The sequence below is a fragment of the Neltuma alba genome, unplaced genomic scaffold (genome assembly GCF_004799145.2).
Source record: "Neltuma alba isolate B1F8T4 unplaced genomic scaffold, ASM479914v2 tig00003032_pilon, whole genome shotgun sequence".
Taxonomy (NCBI): Eukaryota; Viridiplantae; Streptophyta; class Magnoliopsida; order Fabales; family Fabaceae; genus Neltuma; species Neltuma alba.
In genome coordinates, this window is record NW_021633117.1 from 27,783 (window position 1) to 46,517 (window position 18,735).

At 35.3% G+C, this 18,735-nt stretch overlaps 2 protein-coding genes across 3 annotated transcripts; one reads left to right on the top strand and one right to left on the bottom strand.

Annotated features, from left to right (window-relative positions):
- Positions 1 to 3,626: 3,626 nt before the first annotated feature.
- LOC114740053 (probable xyloglucan galactosyltransferase GT17) lies at positions 3,627 to 6,988 on the top strand. The gene is made up of 2 exons (XM_028928168.1): positions 3,627 to 5,097; positions 6,857 to 6,988. The coding sequence occupies exon 1, from the start codon at positions 3,651 to 3,653 to the stop codon at positions 5,088 to 5,090; it is 1,440 nt and encodes a 479-aa protein (XP_028784001.1). The 5' UTR covers positions 3,627 to 3,650; the 3' UTR covers positions 5,091 to 5,097; positions 6,857 to 6,988.
- LOC114740050 (protein ACCUMULATION AND REPLICATION OF CHLOROPLASTS 3-like) lies at positions 6,910 to 17,812 on the bottom strand. 2 transcript variants are annotated; one of them, XM_028928164.1, is made up of 12 exons: positions 17,239 to 17,812; positions 16,089 to 16,147; positions 15,723 to 15,787; positions 15,057 to 15,191; positions 13,898 to 13,946; positions 10,419 to 10,531; positions 10,263 to 10,337; positions 9,997 to 10,107; positions 9,320 to 9,501; positions 8,389 to 8,670; positions 8,205 to 8,281; positions 6,910 to 8,053 (listed from the first exon to the last, which is right to left on the bottom strand). In XM_028928164.1, the coding sequence occupies exons 1-12, from the start codon at positions 17,550 to 17,552 to the stop codon at positions 7,173 to 7,175; spliced, it is 2,343 nt and encodes a 780-aa protein (XP_028783997.1). In that variant the 5' UTR covers positions 17,553 to 17,812; the 3' UTR covers positions 6,910 to 7,172. The 2 variants fall into 2 exon arrangements, with proteins under 2 accessions (XP_028783997.1, XP_028783996.1); XM_028928163.1 differs by having other exon boundaries at positions 8,389 to 8,673.
- Positions 17,813 to 18,735: the final 923 nt, after the last annotated feature.

Genomic DNA, 18,735 nt, shown 5'->3' on the forward strand with positions numbered 1-18,735 from the left:
ATTGTTTTCGACACCTATGCCTATTTAAAAAAAAAAAGAAAGAAAAAAAGAATGATGAATATTGGTTGGGGTTCATTAGCAAATCGCGAAGCTCAGGATGGGAGTGCGACTACTGAGGCAACACAAACGTGGCAGCGAACAAAAACTCCTCAATTATACTCGACTGGACTACTATTTGGCAAATCTAGTCACTTGAAAAAAATTTACACTTTTATAGGACAAAATTTACTGCTATTATATTAAACACTGGAGGCAGTATATTTATTTTGTATAGTGTAAAACTAATTAAAAATTTTATGAGACAAAAATATGTTTGTGGTGATTTCCAAATGAATCCTACATACGTACGTTAGCCATTTATAAATGGGCTTCTCCTATCAAGCCTGTTTTGTGAGTCACTGTGGTCTTAAGTTCTTAATTGCGATGAACGAGTTTGTACGATCATTTCGACGAGGTCGTTGATTACTGTAACGTGCTATCTATGATGGCAATTCAATGATAATCCAATACTGATGGGACCGATTAATCAATTGTACTAGGGGCATAAATCGCTGGCAAAAAGAAAAAGTATTAAGGAATTCCAAAATATTAAGAAAACGAAATAAATTATTTAATTAAAACATATGTTATATAATCTCTTTAAAATATTTATGTATTGTTAGATTGCATATTTATAAGTAAAACAAATTAGTTTGGAGAAAAACAATAAATATAAGTATTTTAAAATAATTCATTTAATTTTTTATCTTTCCAAATTAATCAACAGCCGCCCAGTTTCTAAACAGTCAATTAAATTCTTTAATGCTATTATTTATTTGTATTTGTCGGAATTAATTGGCTGTATTATTCTAAAAATAATCCGAACTTTCTATTTTGCAGCAATCACACATGTTCAATTATATTCTATTTTGAGATAAGCTAATTTTAAACCTCACACATGGAATTTTATTTTTACCTAAGTATATTGTAATTGACATGGTGGGATTGTTGTACCATTTTTTAAAGCTCTATATTATTTTGCTTTCTCTTGTTCTTCTCATAAGGTCTTATTAATTATTCTCATCATATTAAGAAAAATTTCCGTTTGATTAATATAACTCAATAAGGGGGGAGAGAGAGAGAGAGAGGAGAAATGACAAAAACCATTATTTTTAAAATAAAACTAAAAGATACAATTGTTTAAAATAATCATAAATATTTTATTAAATTACAATGGATCTTATACTACCTCCTGTTTTTTATATAAGAACTCATTTGATTTTTATTTTAGTCTTAAATATAAGATTCTAATTCATTTTGTCTATCATATTTATCTATTTTTTCCCAAAGTAGTCGTTATAATAATAATAGTTCTAGCTAATACACTTAATAAATAGGGATATTTTAGAAAAGAAAATATTTATTTATTACAAATAATCAAATTAACTGATTTTTTAATCTATTTAAATTAACTAGTTAGTTTTTACATTAAAAATCAGAAGTAGTATTAAATTCTACTGCTTCCGGTCCTAAATATAAGAGCTAGTTGACTAATTTGAGTAGATTAATGAAATAAGTTAAGTTAATTATTTATAATAAAAAAATGTTGTCTTTCCGAAAATATTATTTCCCATGGTAGTCCTTATAATAATAATAATTCTAGCCAATATACATAATAAATAAAGATATTTTAGAAAAAAATATTTATTTATTATAGATAACCAAATTAACTAATTTTTATACTTAAAAATAGGAGGGAGTATTAAATTGTATTAATTACATGGTATGGTAATGATGGTAGCTGGGCCCTCCCATGATGGACGCACCTTTCACTATTTCAGGCACTACGCAAGGGGCTCGCAAAAAATGTGTTAATATACTGCCGACACTATTTCTCTCTCCAAACGGCCCCTTATTCTAAAGCAATAAGGAAATAAAAGGTCAACAGGTTCCCATTTTGCCTCCACTGGCCAGTCACTCATCTTCCCATTTTGTTATATTCCACTTTTTTTCCTTCCACAGCTCATCTACTTTTTATATTTCTTTAGAGAGTTTAAACTTACAATCTCACTTTAAAAAAATTTCAGAGAGAGTACTAATTGATGTCATTTGAGCTAAAGTGATACAAAATATTCATTCTAGTATAAAAATCTCTATGTCCATAAAAATTAATGTTAAAAAAAATATAAAACTATACCAATAATACACAAACTTATATACAGTTCGCCAACTGTTTGGGTCTTTTATTTTTCCCTGAAAAATAAATACATATATAAATGCATTTAGGGGATTTAATAATGGAAATACTACCTCCGGTCCTTAATATAAGACCCTATTTGATTTTTATTTTGGTCCTAAATATAAGACCCCAATCCAATTTGTCTCTCATATTTATATATATTTTTTCAAAATAACCTTTCTAACAATGATAGTTCTAGTCAATACACTTGATTAGCAAAGATATTTTAGGAAAGACAAAACCTATTTAGGACAAATAACTAACTCAACTTATTTTCTTAATCTCCTCAAATTAGTCAACTGGCTCTTGTAATTAGGACCAGAGGTAGTATCATGTAGTGAAACTCATAATAATTGAAATAAATTGGTCAAGTCTATATATACATATATGATTGAGAATGGGGATGATGATATGGCAATATTCTTGTCCCCATAAATCCTTAGCTGTGACATTCCTCTGTCCACATTTGATTCGTGTGCTATGAAGTTTTGGTCGTCATTACATCACTTTTCTTTTAGTTTTGAATTTTATATATGTATGTATATACACAGCACCAACCAGCAATGAATATATAGTTTATATATATATTTATATATAAAATATAATATAAACAAAGCATTATTAGGTAGTAATTGTAGGAAGTGAATTGTCAGCTTGTGACACCTAAGCCAATTGCATGTGCTTGCTCAATTTTGTATCCTTCTCTACTTTGTCTCGTTCAAGCCATCCTTCCTTGACTTTTTTTCTCCTACAAGAAAAAGAAGAACAACTCGCCACCCCCTTCATTGGCGCATGATTTGTATTCTTTTCCATTTTTAATTTGTTATTGCATGTGCTTTCATGTCTTTATTCTTCTCCCCTCATCTCCCCCCAAAATATCTTTTGTTATTTGAGTTATTGTAAATAATTTGAACCAATTTTTAATCACACATCTAATGTTTCTGTTTAATATTATTTAATATTACTATATTAAGATGTTAGATGAATCCTAGCTCTTTAATATGACAAACCAAAATTACATATAGTTAGTGTTCAATGCAACTCTTTTATAAGAAACATTTAATTAAATCGTATCGATAAAAAAAATTAGTTAAAATTTATTAGAGACAATAAATATATAAAAATTATAAGTCTTTTTTTCCAAAAATATTGTTATTTTGACAAATAAGATGATAAATAGTATACTGAGTATAAGAATAAACAAGTTAAGGTGAAAGAAATAAAAGCAGATGCCTCTCTCTTCCATCAATTCCCCAGCTCCCCACCCCACCTATCATTGTCATTTATGCATTAATTTTCAAAGCTCTGGTATTAATTGGACAAATAATTTGATGCGTTCCCCTTCTCGTGATGAGAAATATCAGTCTTCTCTTCTTTAGCTGGACATCACGCAAACATACACAGCCTTCTCTTCTCTCTCCTTCTTCATCTCATGTTTTTCAGAAAGCCTTCCCCAGTTCATCCGCCATGGACCTTCAAATCAGAGAGCTTCTCCAAACTCAAAGACCCCCACCATCCCATTCTCACTCCTAACTTAAGGTACACTCTTCTCCTTTCTCTCTTTCTTGCTTCCTGGCTCCTTCTCCTCTTCTGGTTCACACCGTTCTCCTCCGCCACCACTCCCGCCGCTGCCTCCCATGCCACCAGAAAGCTATTACCCCCGCAAGCTCATTGTGATGATGGCACTGTATCAGTTTATGTCTACAATTTACCTTCTCGCTTCAACCTCGGCCTCCTCACTCACTGTCAAAAACTCAACATATACACTAACATGTGCCCTCACGTAGCCAATCGCGGCCTCGGCCAGCCAATTCCTAATTACATGTCCCTCTCCTCCGCCGCCTGGTTCGCCACGCACCAGTTCATCGCCGAGATGATCATCCACGCGCGCGTGGAGAATCACCCTTGCCGCACGCGGGACCCAACCAAAGCTAACCTGTTCTACGTACCCTTTTACGGTGGGCTCCACGCTTCCAGCATGTTCCGCGAGGCCAACCACACTCTACGCGATGAACTAGCCGTTGATCTTGTCCGGTACCTACAAGATCAGCCCTCGTGGCAGAAGCACAATGGTAAGGACCATTTTCTTGCCCTGGGGAGAACCGCATGGGATTTCATGAGGTCAGAACATGGACCAGACTTTGGCGCCAACATCCTCCTCAACCTTCCACCTGTCCAAAACATGTCGGTGTTGACTGTGGAGAGGCAACCTTGGAAGGGGTCAAACCAGTATGGTATTCCTTACCCATCTTATTTTCATCCGACGACGGTTTCAGAACTGGAAAGATGGCAGACGATGATGACGGAATCGGAGCGACCTTATCTGTTTTCCTTCGTCGGTGGTCCGAGGAAAGGCTTGGAAAAGGCGGCGATCCGAGGGGAGATTCTCCGGCAGTGCGAGGAGTCAACACGGTGCAAACTCTTGAAATGCGGCGGCGGCGGAGGAATTAAGTGTCATGAACCAAGCGTGGTGCTTGACGTGATGACCAAGTCTCAGTTCTGCCTGCAGGCGCCGGGCGACTCGTTCACGCGGCGTTCGACGTTCGACTCGGTGCTGGCCGGCTGCATTCCGGTGTTCTTCTCGCCGCACACGGCGTACAGTCAGTATGCGTGGTATCTGCCGGCGGAGGAAAAAGAGACATATTCGGTGTATATTGATGAGAAAGGAGAAGGAAGCAAGACGATAGAGAAGGAACTAATGAAGATTCCGAGCGAGAAAGTGAAGAGAATGCGTGAAACTGCGATAAAGATGATCCCCAGACTGACATATGCTCATCCCAATGCAAGTGATGTTGGATTTAAAGACGCAGTTGATGTTGCACTGGTCCAACTCTCCAGGATTGTTCAGGCAAAAATTAACGCAGGATCTTAATGACAAGGTCAGAGATATAAATCAGTTCACCTCTTCTCCGTTATGTTGAATTTTGGTTCAAGCGCGTATAATGTAGAAAACATGAAGAAGGAGAAGACATGTCCGGAGTCCCCAAATAAAAATTCTTTAAAAATAACTTTCGAGAGATATATGATCTCTCTCTGTCACCCCAAATTCAATTCATTCTCTCAATTCTCCTCTATATTATAGTTATTGCTATGGTATATAGCTTTATATTTGGAATTTATTAACTCTAGGAAACATTTGTTATTCATTATTCCCCGGAATACTTGTTTGGACTTTGGAAGCATAATGCATGCTTCCATATGAAGATTTGTTTTGATTGTGAATGTATTTAATTTTTTGATTTCTAAGCACATTAATTAGATTCCATTGTCAGCTGTTTCCATATACTACCTCTAGGTACTTTGTTTGACTTTTATTTTAGTTATAAATATAAGATTCTAATTTACTTTGTCTATCATATTTATATTTTTTTTTAAAGTTAGTCTTTCTAACAATAATAATTCTAACTAATACACTTGATTAGCAAGGATATTTTTGGAAAGACAACATCTATTTATTACAAATAACTTATTCAATTTCTTTTTTTAATTTCCTCAAATTAGTCAACTAACTCTTATAATTAGGACTGTTACATTAAGTTTGAAAAATAAGTAGCAGGCTTGATAAATGAAAATTCAATTATACAGAGAATAAAAAAGTTTTAATACTGCAAGTGTCATGGCAGTTATAACAATCCAAAAGCCTTGAAAGTAGCACAATTTAGTTTATTGATGTGTAAATAATTTCGATCACAAGGAAGGTGGAAATAATGTCATGGTTATGATTGAACAAATTATATAGTGAATTAAATGCAGCAGGTTATTCCCAGCAATACGATTTGGACTCAGTTTAGAGTAATTGAGATCAACAAACAATCTTTTATAAATATTTTTTGACGAATCTTAGAAATATTTAATTCAATTGGCATAAATAAGTCACCCCCCTCATAAGATCGATTATCTCAAGCCAGTGGATTATAGTCTTCCTTAATGTATGTATTCCTATATACAATACTATTGCTATTCTCTTATAAAATTTCTTTAGTTCTAAATATAAAATCTATTTAAGAATTTTGATTTGGTTCAAAATATAAGGTTTCATTTTCTCCTATCCTGCATATTAGATTTTTCTTGATTGTAATACTCATTTATAGGGGTATTTTAATTTTTGCACGATAGATTTTAATTATAAAATGACAATATTCTTTTAGAAAAAGTGTTGAAAATTCTTTACATATTAGTTACAAATAACCAACTTTCTTATCTTGTTTTTTTTTTTCCAATTCTATGAATTAGTTAAAGAACTTTACATTTAAGATTGAATATAATAATGTTTTTAAAAAAATTTTGCGCGGTAGGTACAATTCAGAGTAGATGGAAGCTCAGTTGTTTGTAAGCAAGAATTGTAAGTTCTAACTTGTCTTTACGCTTCTTTATTGTGAGATAAAGAACAAAGTAAAGTGTCATAGTATGTGTCCTCTGCTTTGGTGTGTGTGAGAAGCTTGCGACAGAAAAGCAACCATAAAGATTATACCCCAATTCTTTTTTTTTTTACCAGCAGATTATACTCCAATTCATAATGTGGGGGTCTAAATTGCAAGGAGCTTATATATCATCAATTTTTTTAAGGCCTTATCCATTGTTTTAGGCCAATCAAGCACGCTTTCCGATAGATAATCCAAAACTGTAATTGCGATGCAGAGGTCATTCAGCAAACTCTTTGAAGCGAAAAGGGCAAAGATGCGGATATCATATAACAACACTGCTACGGTACATGTATGTACTCATACTTGATAATGCTCGAAAATGGAAACGAATGTTCATATTTCATACAAAAATTCTGATCTGCTGGTCACTTTGATGGAAGAAAAAGAATATACGGATGAAGTTAACAAACACTGACCCAAACTGACAGGGACATGGTAACTACTGCTGTACAAAATGGAAAGAAAAATCATAGGACCAGCAAAGACAAGCAAATAGAAATTAAAATGATCACGTAATTTTAGATACACATTCATTCTTCTCCGTCATCTTTGTCTTTTTTGACCTGAACGTCATCTTTGTCTAAATGCTTGCTTTCTACAATAACACCATATTCCCAAATCTCAATATACCTTCTTCCTTTTGCATTGATGCATAGAAATTGCCCGTGTCGCCATCCATCTTTAAAATTTCCAAAGAAGGCATCCCCATTCTTTGTGTAGAAACGGCCTTCACCATTTGCCTTTCCCTTCCAAAAGTTTGCAAACCACCTATCCCGTGTGTGAAAATAAAACCAACCTTTGCCGTGCATGAGATCGTCCCTCCACGATCCTTGGAACACGTCGCCATTGATGAAATACAATGTGCCAGGACCTGATCTCTTACCATAGCGCCATGTACCATCATATATACTTCCATCTCTGAGGACAAGTCGCCCCTTCCCTTCAGGTAGACCTCCTTGGCATCGTCCCTTGTATTGACCTCCTCTATATTGCATTTCCACAAGTGGGATCCATTTTTTGGATGAATCACGTTCTGCTTCCAGCATGGATGCTGCTCGAACAGAAAGAACCCCTTGCTGGTTTGATTTGTCTGCATACTTTCCATTTAAAAGAGTAGATGTAAAATCCACCACTACTTCCAGACCTGCATCAGTCAATGCACTCCAGGACATGCTTTTGTTAGGTACTTTGACATCGTTTTCAGTCGCTGGCTCTTGTGCCGCAGAGACTTCTGGACAGTCTTTTAACTGTTCTGAAGATCTGATACCAACAGGAAGGTTGAAGATGCTAATATTATCAGCTGTTGGAGTAGTAGCATCAGCTGCCCTTTGTTTGGCCCACTCCTGTGCAACCTCATATCCAGGACCAAGATTCCAATTTATGAGTTTCTCCCTTCGACAAGCAGAGTCGCCTGATATAATTTAAGTTTAATAGAAGGGGAGGAAAAAAACATTTATTCCCAGTGCAGAAATGCAAAACAATAAAATATTTCAGTGTCTCAAAGCCGTTATTTATTTATTTATTTATTTTTAGATTCTGGCCATCCAGTGTCTCTAAGTTACCTCTAGTAATTTCATCGTTAAGGCTGGAACACTCGGAACTTGTGTCAAATTGTTCTCCCTTGTTTTGTTCAGAACGCCTAAAATTGGCCAAAATGGCAGAGGAAAACAAAGATCCATTCATTTACAAGCACCATTAGAAGTTAACAAAAACAAAAAGAATAAGCAAACTAGAGAGAGAAGTAACCTTGATTCGTTTGACTTCACAGTTTTATTACCCACAGTTGGCTCCAGAGATTCAAAATCCTTATCAAACTTCTCATCTATCTCATCAGAAGCAATTCTATCCCCATCATTAAATTCATATAATTTAGTCACTTGAGAAGGAGCTATACTTCCAGTTAAATTCTCTTTCCTAGAGTCAGCTGGTTCATTTTGATGTCCCCCCCAAAAGCGGCAAAGAAGAGGAAAATGCTGGGCCAGTCTAGAAAACATGCCACCACTCTGGGAACGCTGTTGCATATTAATGCTGCTAATCAAATGGAACAAATCAAATCAACTTTGCCTAGTCAGAAACTTGGCAGCATAGACTACAGTACAGCAAAACAGCAACAGTTATGCCATTGATACACTTCATTAATCATTCCCATCAACATTATCAATAAATGACCAGCAGTGTCACAGGTTACAGTGATCAATGACCTAGCAGAAATGGTCAAAAAATTCATGTGCATTAAAAAAAAATTAACTAACATACGGATTGGACAGACATCCAAGCAAAATTTAACATTAATAGTCCAGATAATGATAAACTCCACATCCTTTAAAGTCCCAACTTTAAGGTTTCTCAACAATGTCACCCAAGACTTCAATTTCAGAAAGCCAGCGCACTCACAGCTGATAGAATATGATCAAATTTAAAGCTAAAGAACCATTAACTGTCCTAGATCATATTTTTCGATATCAAATTTGTAATAATAATCAAGAATTCAAATTCTTAGTGATTTGCCTCTTCAAATCCTAGTTTTATTCCTAAATCCTTAGTGATTTGTTAAATCAAAGTTTTCTGCTTCTGTATACATTCAATTAAAACTCTTGTGGATAGAGGCCTTCCATGGAGAAGTAACTGAAAATGAAGTTCAGCAATATACATTAAAACCACTAAGTAGTATACTTACCCCAGTGTAAGAACAGTGGTGATCAGCAGGTTTGGCTCAAGATTAGGCTCATGATCTGTAGTTATTATTATTTCCTTTGTGTATCCTGTTGTTTGACGGAAAGTATGCAGAAAGGCAGCGATATCATTGTCATTCATATGAACTGAACTTGTGAGATTGCATATAATCATGCCATTTGAGTCCTAAACAAAAAATATTGATCATAATAATCAACAAATTAATATATTACTAGAAGAAAGCATGCAGACAAAGATGAAATTAATATTTAGCATAGTTGCTGATAATGCATGGTGCACAATTGACGAATAGACGCTCCTAGAGCCATGGGGCATGAATGGCACATTGCAACATTGAAGTGAGATGCACAAATTATTTAATTAAATCGCAATGAATTAACAGTAAGACAAAACACACACACACACACACAGAGCAGAATCATACTTGAAATATGACTTCAACAATTAAATTATAATATTGTATGATACACCACTAAAATGATACGCTGAACAAATGGTAGGATGCAAAATGTTTACAAAAACTGATGGACTAGTCATGAAATGACTTTATTTGCACCAAGAATATTATAAGAAACACTACAATGGAAGGAACAACACCATTGAGTATCATCATGACTCATGACACATGAAGAAAATTTGCCACTTAATTCTGAGTTATACCTTCAAACTAACACCAAGGAAAGGACAATCAAATAAAGACTGTAGAATTGAAGTTTTCATGTTATATGCTGCTCCAAATCCAATTCTAGCTTCCTTATAGCTTTCAAATATCTGCAAACGGAAACAACAGAAAATATTACTTAGTTCTAGAAAGGGGAAACAAGTAAAATTTAATGTTTGGTTCTGTTTCCGTTGTGTAACAATGCTAAAAACAAAGATACTAATTTGTATGGGAGTTAAGGCCTAAAATGATCTCAGAATCTTACTTTATTAATTTCCAAATTACTGACTTCTTTCATGCCACCAGTGTCCAGACCATCTGTAAGTTTCCTGTGCATCTCCTAGAAATGTCCAAGATGTAACCATATGATTATTTTCTAGACAACCAGGAAAAAAAGAAAAAAAGAAAATGCGAAACTTACGGATTTGAGAACAGATATGGCATTAATGGCCAACAAAACCGCATCATTTGCAGTTTTCATAGCTTCATCTAGAGTCACCAAGTCCTTTTTAAGTAGTGAATCAATATCAATTTCTGTGTGCCAAAAATCAATAAGCAGTGAATCAATATAAGCAAATTATACTTTCCTTTCTCTATTTACCTCAAATTATTTTTCATCAACTTGCAATAACGAAAAACACAATATCATTGACTATTGACTAATAGTCTAAATCAACAATTTCAATCCCCGGTCAGTTAATCCCAAAAACAAGGGTCACTTAAATCTGTTTGCATATTGTAAAGATATGAAATATCATTGTAATTAGTATAGGAAATCAGATATGATAGCATAGGATCAGATTAGATATGATACGATATTATCTCCTAATAATGAGCCATTAATGCTTAGGCTCCTCCCTTGTGTATATATTTTCTCATTCTCAATGTGAATAATACAAGAAACATATTTCTCTTCCGTTCTTGATGGTGCCATTCCCTACACTACTCTTTTTCCTTCCCAACCTTTGTTTCCCATTGATCCTAGGATTTTCGGGTGCGTTTGCTTTGTCCGAGATGTGCGACCCTCTGTCTCTAAATTAGATCCAAAGTCTCTTAAGTGTGTCTTCCTTGGTTACTCTCGGGTTCAAAAGGGCTACCGATGTTTCTCTCCTCCTCTTAATCGTTATCTTGTTTCTGCAGATGTCACCTTTCAGGAATCCGTTCCATATTTTTCTCCTTCCACTTCTCCTGTACCTCCTCCCTCTGCGGAAGAGGATGACCTTCTAGTATATCCTGTTGTCCCACTGTCAACTCCACCACCTCCGGTTCCGGCTCCTGCTCAGCCTCCTGCACAACCACCTGTGTCTCATGTTTACACAAGACGTTCAAAGGAAACCCTTGTTACTGCACCAGGTTCTGCTCCTCCATTATCTGCTTCGTCATCAGATCCTGAGTTGAGTATCTTGCATCCTGAGCCGACACCTGAGACACCTCCGGTTCCTGAACCAGACCCTTCCCTTGACTTGCCCATTGCTCTTCGTAAAGGTACACGTACTTGCACCCATCCTATTTCTTCATTTGTTTCATATAACCACCTCTCCCCTGTTTCTCGTGCCTTTGTTTCTTCCTTAGATTCTGTCTCCGTGCCTAAGACCCTTCATGAAGCCTTGGCCCACCCGGGTTGGCGTGCAGCTATGGAGGAGGAGATGGCGGCCCTTGACCAGGCTGGCACTTGGACTTTAGTTGATTTACCAGCTGGGAAGAAGGCTATTGGGTGTAAATGGGTCTTCACCCCTAAAACCCGTGCTGATGGTTCTCTTGATCGCCTTAAAGCTCGCTTGGTTGCTAAAGGCTATGCTCAGACCTATGGTGTAGATTATTCAGAGACTTTCTCCCCTGTCGCAAAACTTTCCTCTGTTCGTCTCTTCATTTCTATGGCAGCCACTTATGGCTGGGATCTCCATCAGTTGGATATCAAAAATGCCTTCTTGCATGGTGATCTTCTTGAGGAAGTTTACATGGAGCAACCGCCAGGCTTTGTTGCTCAGGGGGAGCGTGGGAAAGTATGTCATCTCAAGAGATCCTTATATGGCCTGAAACAGAGTCCCCGAGCATGGTTCGACAGGTTTAGTACTGTTGTGCAGAAATTTGGCATGTGTCAAAGCAAGTGTGATCACTCTGTGTTCTATCAGAGAATAGACATCGGCATGATTCTATTAGTTGTGTATGTAGACGATATTGTGATTACAGGGAGCAATTCCTCAGGAATCTCATCACTCAAATCCTTTCTTAATTCTCACTTTCAAACAAAAGATCTGGGTCCATTGAAGTACTTCCTCGGAATTGAGGTCTTGAGAAGTAAGAAAGGTATACTATTGACACAGAGGAAGTATGTCCTCGACCTGTTAAAGGAAACGGGGAAGCTGGGGGTTGCACCAAACAGCTTTCCTATGGTTTATAATCCATTGCTTGATGCTGATGGGAGCATACCAGTTGAGGATCCCATTGATGCTGCTAAGAGCAAACCGTTTGAGAATCCGGAAAGGTATCGCAGATTGATTGGAAAATTGAATTATCTGACTGTGACCCGTCCTGATATCACCTATCCAGTCAGTGTACTTAGCCAGTTTATGGTCTCACCTACTGTCAGACAATGGGAAGCCTTAGAACATGTACTTCATTACTTGAAAGGGTCCCCAGGCCGCGGGATATTATACAGAAATCATGGTCACATAGATATTGAGTGTTTTTGTGATGCTGATCATGGTGGTTCAAAAGCCACTAGAAGATCCACTACAGGATATTGCGTTTTTGTGGGAGGAAACTTGGTATCCTGGAGGAGCAAGAAGCAAAATGCGGTGTCACGGTCAAGTGCAGAGGCAGAATATAGAGCTATGGCACAATCTGTGTGTGAGATAGTCTGGATATATCAATTATTGAAGGAGGTTGGTCTTAAAACCTCATTACCAGCAAAACTATGGTGTGACAATAAAGCAGCTTTACACATAGCATCTAATTCGGTGTTCCATGAACGCACAAAACACATCGAGATTGACTGTCATTTTGTTCGGGATAAGCTCAAGGAAAACTTCATTTCAACAGGACATGTGAGATCCAGTGATCAGCTGGGTGACCTCCTCACTAAAGCTTTAAATGGGGTTCGGGTTAACTATCTTTGTAACAAGTTGGGCATGATTGACATCTATACTCCAACTTGAGGGGGAGTGTAAAGATATGAAATATCATTGTAATTAGTATAGGAAATCAGATATGATAGCATAGGATCAGATTAGATATGATACGATATTATCTCCTAATAATGAGCCATTAATGCCTAGGCTCCTCCCTTGTGTATATATTTTCTCATTCTCAATGTGAATAATACAAGAAACATATTTCCCTTCTCAATACATATTTTAATTTACAATGCATAAAATCACCGAAGCCTTAGCCCACCTAGTGGGATAAGGCCTGTTGTTGTCCATAAAACCACCCATGTTATCCTTCTTTCCCAATCTACAATTTCTGCTGAAGTCTTTAAAAGCTTCCTTTTTCTCGTCCTCAATATTTTGTGACACTCTTCTAGCTCACTTTACTTGCCCTCTTTCAATACCCTTCAACCACTTCAGAACTATTGTTACCATCCTAGACCAGAAGCTTCTGTGGGCACTATTAAAGCACTTGAAGATTCACATTCTACTATCTTTACACCTACAATAGACCTGGCAAGCTCTGGCCATTATAAAAGTATCCACTCTGATAACCCCTCCCTATTGATAAATTTTTGAGCGACTATTATTTGTTTTCCTATTGTGAGCAGAGAAGGGAAAAAGGTGAGGAGTTACGAGAATAAAGTGAATGGAGTCACTGACAAAATAGATAGGTTCATTATGCATCAATTTAAAATATTGGTATAAAGGGAACCAGAAAAGCACCGCCAGACATTCTATATATACTCACCAAGAAGTAAATCTGTGTTCTCCTTTAGTTTCTCTACCAAATTTTTGACCTGTAAGTCATGACAAATAAAAATATTATCACGCATTGATACAGCAACAAATCAGAAGGTTGAAAAATGATAGACGTAAGAAGAAAACACATTAGTAGAAATGTATGTTAGAATATTAGTTGATTGTAGTTGTTGTCAGTTAAAATCAGTGAGCAGTTATTGTAACAGAATTAGATTAAAACCCATAGATAGCAAAATGCTGTATTGTACATCCATTCATTGATCAATGAGGTATGCAGTTACTCTTGACTCCGTGTGTTTAAGTTTCTCTTAATTTACATGAAAGAGGAAGAATTCTTTTAGCGTGAAAGAATTAAATATTCTAGCAATTTCATTATCCCGGGACCATGGCAGAGGCAACTTGGTTAGCAAGATTCCAAAAAGCTATGAAGCAGGTTCCAAGTAATGCTGATGTGAATATGGATCAGATGAAAAATACCCAGCACCATTTCAGAGAGTCCATGAATATATTCCAACTAAAGCGAAATAAGACAATGTCGCTTATTGATATGTTATATTTTCAAATACTTATTTGGCTTTAAAATCCAGAGTACTCGGTGACCATGATCTTAGATGGCCATGTATTTTGCAGCCACTCAAAGCTTCAAGTGGCCTCCTGGGGAAACAAGGGAAACTCTAGCTAGAGAAACATAAAAGGAAACAAAAGGGCATCAACTGGAGACACAATAAAGTTGGAGAACAACATTGGAGCCAGTTTCTGACGAGAGAACAGTTATAGTTTTTCTTCGTTTACCCAAAGATTGTAGAATTTCTCGAGTTATAGTAAGGCTTACTAACATGCACACTGATTATATCACAAAAATAATTATAAAACAAAATTAATTTCCAAAGGATGAATGAATGACCAATTGAATAAATCAGGCAATTAACATCTAAGATGTCTAATAGCCTCTAAAAACATACCCGAAAAAAAAAAAAGGTCATACTGCTTCATGAAAAATTGAGACTATAGAAATGTTCATCATTACAACACGCCATGCAATTCCTTGGAGGCAAAAATGTTTTAAACATCATAATGAAAGGTTGTTTGACAGCAGTAATCTCTTATATCAGTGCAGCGTAGTTTGTTATATTAAGCATAAATATTACCTCATCTTGTCGCCTCAACCCTTCAAAGACAAAAGGCTTCAAGATAATAGCAACAGTTAATCCATTTGATGACTTTATAGTTTTGAAAACATCAATTGCAACAGAGTGGTCTGATCCATATCCTGCACTAGCTACCTAGAAAATAAAAATAAGGGAAACTTAATACCGGGAAACAGAATGTTGTTGATAAATAGTTTCCAGTGATTAAAAAAGGGCCATATAAGCCACTCTGGCAAATTATAGCAAGAACCCTATAATACACTTGTAGGTATTATACTTAATAAATGTTATTTGGGCAATTACTTTTATGCACAAAAGCAAAAATAGGGAAAAATTATTACAAAGAAAAGGAGGAATTTGACAAATATGATCCTGAAACTAAAAAGAACAACTCATATATTATCTATATATAATATTAAGTATCCATGTATTATTTTCAATAAAAATTAGGAACTTTAGAGCAAGGGAAAGAGAAATGTATATTTTGTAGGCTTCAAGCACACGGTTGCTCATGCCCTACAGCTCCACATCTCTAGATGATAGGGAGGATAGTATCCCTTCAATTAACAGATAATAGTCCTTGTGATGGCAGCTTAAGAGATTAAATTTAACATTATTGCAACTCAGATCCATACGACAAGAGTTTAAGGTAAGGAATGTACAAACAAGAATAATAGTCGATGAGCATGACTTCATAAATAATGGAGCTTTGACAATTCTTGGAAGAGAATCTGCAGAAGTACAGAAAAATATCAGTGTAATACCTTAACCATAGAGAACAAAACGTCAAATGTAAAGATTTTGAAATAGCCAAAATTCATTTGAACAAAGCCATTCAAGATATCCTGTTCTGTAATTTCTTTTTTGAAAGGTTAGGATGTACATAAGTTGCCTTCTAGTATGAGCGTCATTTTCATATCATAGAATGAAATGAAATCACACATTTATGACCACTTAGATAGCATGCAAGATTAGACAGCTTAAATAAATGGGAGAAAAAAGAATGGCAGCAGTACTGATATAGAGCAAAACCTTCTTCATAAGACCTTAGTTGTAATTGAACCTCTTGAGATTCCTTCATGAGAATATTCCTGCAAAAGGTTGACACTCATTGAATATAAAAAGTCCTACTTCTATAAGTACGAAGAGAAAATGAAGAGAAGTACAAAAAGAATACAAAATACTCCACATGCAAGGAAAAAAGAAAAACTAAGCTAAAAAAAAAACAGCTCATCAATCCATCAGATCCATAGATTCACCCAAAGAAGAAAAAACAGCAACCACAAGGAGGAAAAAATAGCACACTTTCAAAGGAATTTTACTCTCATTTATTACATATAATGCCTCTAAACCAGATTGTTCATAAATGGTCCAAAGAGGCTGGACAAACCATAGCTCATCTTAACACCTAAAAGTTAATTCAAGGCATCGGCAGACCACTTCTTTTCATCCGAACTAACACACATATTTAACAAGCTAAAACTAGTTACAGTTTTTTGCCAATGAGATTGTTTATTAATTGATAATTGGCAGAATAAAAGAACTAAAAATGCTAGTCACTTGACTCACTTCTTACATGTTAGACTATATATAGCAGTAACCTAATGCTTTTCTACATTACTTCTCAGAATAAATTGCAAAAGCGAAAAGGAATGTTATAGAGCTGCATCCACGTATATGCGACTTTACAATATGCTAAGATCATAGAAGATCATGTACGACCATCGAGGATGGTTGGACCATGAGGTAGAGGATGGACCTTCTCCAAAAATGGAAGCCGAAGCTCCATACACTCAAATAACATCGAAAGTTTCGATCATTTACTGGGTCGGTAAACTGGGGCATCTCTAAGCAACCCAAAAAAAAAAAAAAACAACTTTTCCATTCGATGCTCAAGGATAGTTTATGCAGAGGACAGAGACTGCATCACGTTAGCAGTTATGTACGTGACTGAAGTGAACCTTTCAAACAAGATTATCATCATTACAACTGCCATGAACTTCTTCACAAAGTGGGCATCTAAGAAGAAGCTCATCACAAATTGCACATAGATTTTGCATGCAACAGATCCTTTTTCTTTTTCTTTGTTTTTTTTTTTTTGACAAACATTCACCAACTTCACTAGTCCAAACGAAAAATCATCAGAAAATGATTAGAAGAAGCATTAAAAATAGAGGGTTACCAAAATCGCAGCGACGATAGCTGAAAAGGCGACTTTAAGCAGAAATCTAGAACTGCGTCCTTTCTGCTGCCAATGCCAATCACGTCGATAGCTCCAGATTTAGTTCCAAGGCTCTGTCTTAGTCCATAATCATTTGATAAGGAATCTTCATCTGAACTCATGGTGATTCCAGCAAAAGATTTCGAATTTCGACACCATAGGAACCCAATGTTCCGGCAACGAACAGAGTTTCCATACAAAACTTGTTTGGAAGAAAAGGGGAATAATGAAACCTTAGAAATTGCCTCAAAGCTGGTAAATGCCAGAAGCTCCATTTAACGGACACAAGCTGGGGCAGATAAGGCTTCGCGTCTCAAACTATCTCTGTTTTCCTTTCTTCTTCTTCTTCTTGCCAGCGGTATTTCTTTCTTCTACTTCAGCCAAATCAGATCGATATTGGATTGAGCTAATTTTGCTACTTCATTTGCTGTCACAGATGTTCTGTTTCTATGCCTATGGGGGGAATACGGAACAAAAGTCCCTTCGGAATAAAACTGGAATATTTAACAAAATCACTCGAAAAAGGTAAATTGAGGATCTTGAGAAGGGGAATGACATCTTGGGATCTCCAATTTCAATCAACTTATGATTAAAATTCTAAGAGATTGATTCAAGATTCATATACACGTTCATGTTAGCGTTGATGTAAGATGAAACAAAACTTTTCATATATATTTACTTTGTATTTTATAAATTATAATTAAAAAACTGTGTATAAATTACTTTTAATTATAAGAACCAGTTAACTAATTTGAGGAGATTAAGAAAGTAAGTTGAGTTAGTTATTTGTACTAAATAAATGTTGTTTTTCCTAAAATATCCTTACTAATCAAGTGTATTAACTAGAACTATAATTATTAGAAAGATTATCTTAAAAAAATTGAGTAAATATAAAAGACAAAGTGGATTGAGGTCTTATATTTAGGATCAAAATAAAAGTCAAACAAGGTCATATATTAAGGACCGGAGGTAGTATTTCAAATAAGTTTTAAGTCAAAAAATTAATTTTTTTGATTTAAATAAAATCAAAAAATTAATTACAATTTATAATAAAATAGGTCAAAAATTTTCATAAGTGACTAGATCTCCTTAATAATTAAATATGTAATATGAAATTATTCCATTCCTCTTATTTTATAGAATGCTCCGAATTAAAAAACTGAAAAATTAGTAAAAATTATTATAATAATTAGTAATAAGTTTGGGTGAAAGATGACATGTCATTATAATAATATATATTAGTTCAATTTTTTTATTTTTCATAATTTATCATTTTAGTGTGAAATTTTCATAACTAAATAAATTTTCAATTTTTAACATTAAAGATGAGGGAAAAGAGTTTAAATGATACACACAAAATTTCATTTAATTTTTTGAGAGTGATATATAAATAATTGGTAGTTTATATTTTAAAACTTTGCATATATACATATATATATATCCAAAATTACATATATG

Excerpts from the sequence above, each read along its gene's own strand:
- LOC114740053 (XM_028928168.1), top strand. The coding sequence starts at position 3,651 with ATGTTTTTCAGAAAGCCTTCCCCAGTTCATCCGCCATGGACCTTCAAA.
- LOC114740050 (XM_028928163.1), bottom strand. The coding sequence starts at position 17,552 with ATGGAGCTTCTGGCATTTACCAGCTTTGAGGCAATTTCTAAGGTTTCA. Across the intron at positions 16,148-17,238 it reads CTATCGTCGCTGCGATTTTG|GAATATTCTCATGAAGGAAT; the intron begins GTAACCCTCTAT and ends AACCTTTTGCAG. Across the intron at positions 8,282-8,388 it reads GTGAAGTCAAACGAATCAAG|GCGTTCTGAACAAAACAAGG; the intron begins GTTACTTCTCTC and ends GGCCAATTTTAG.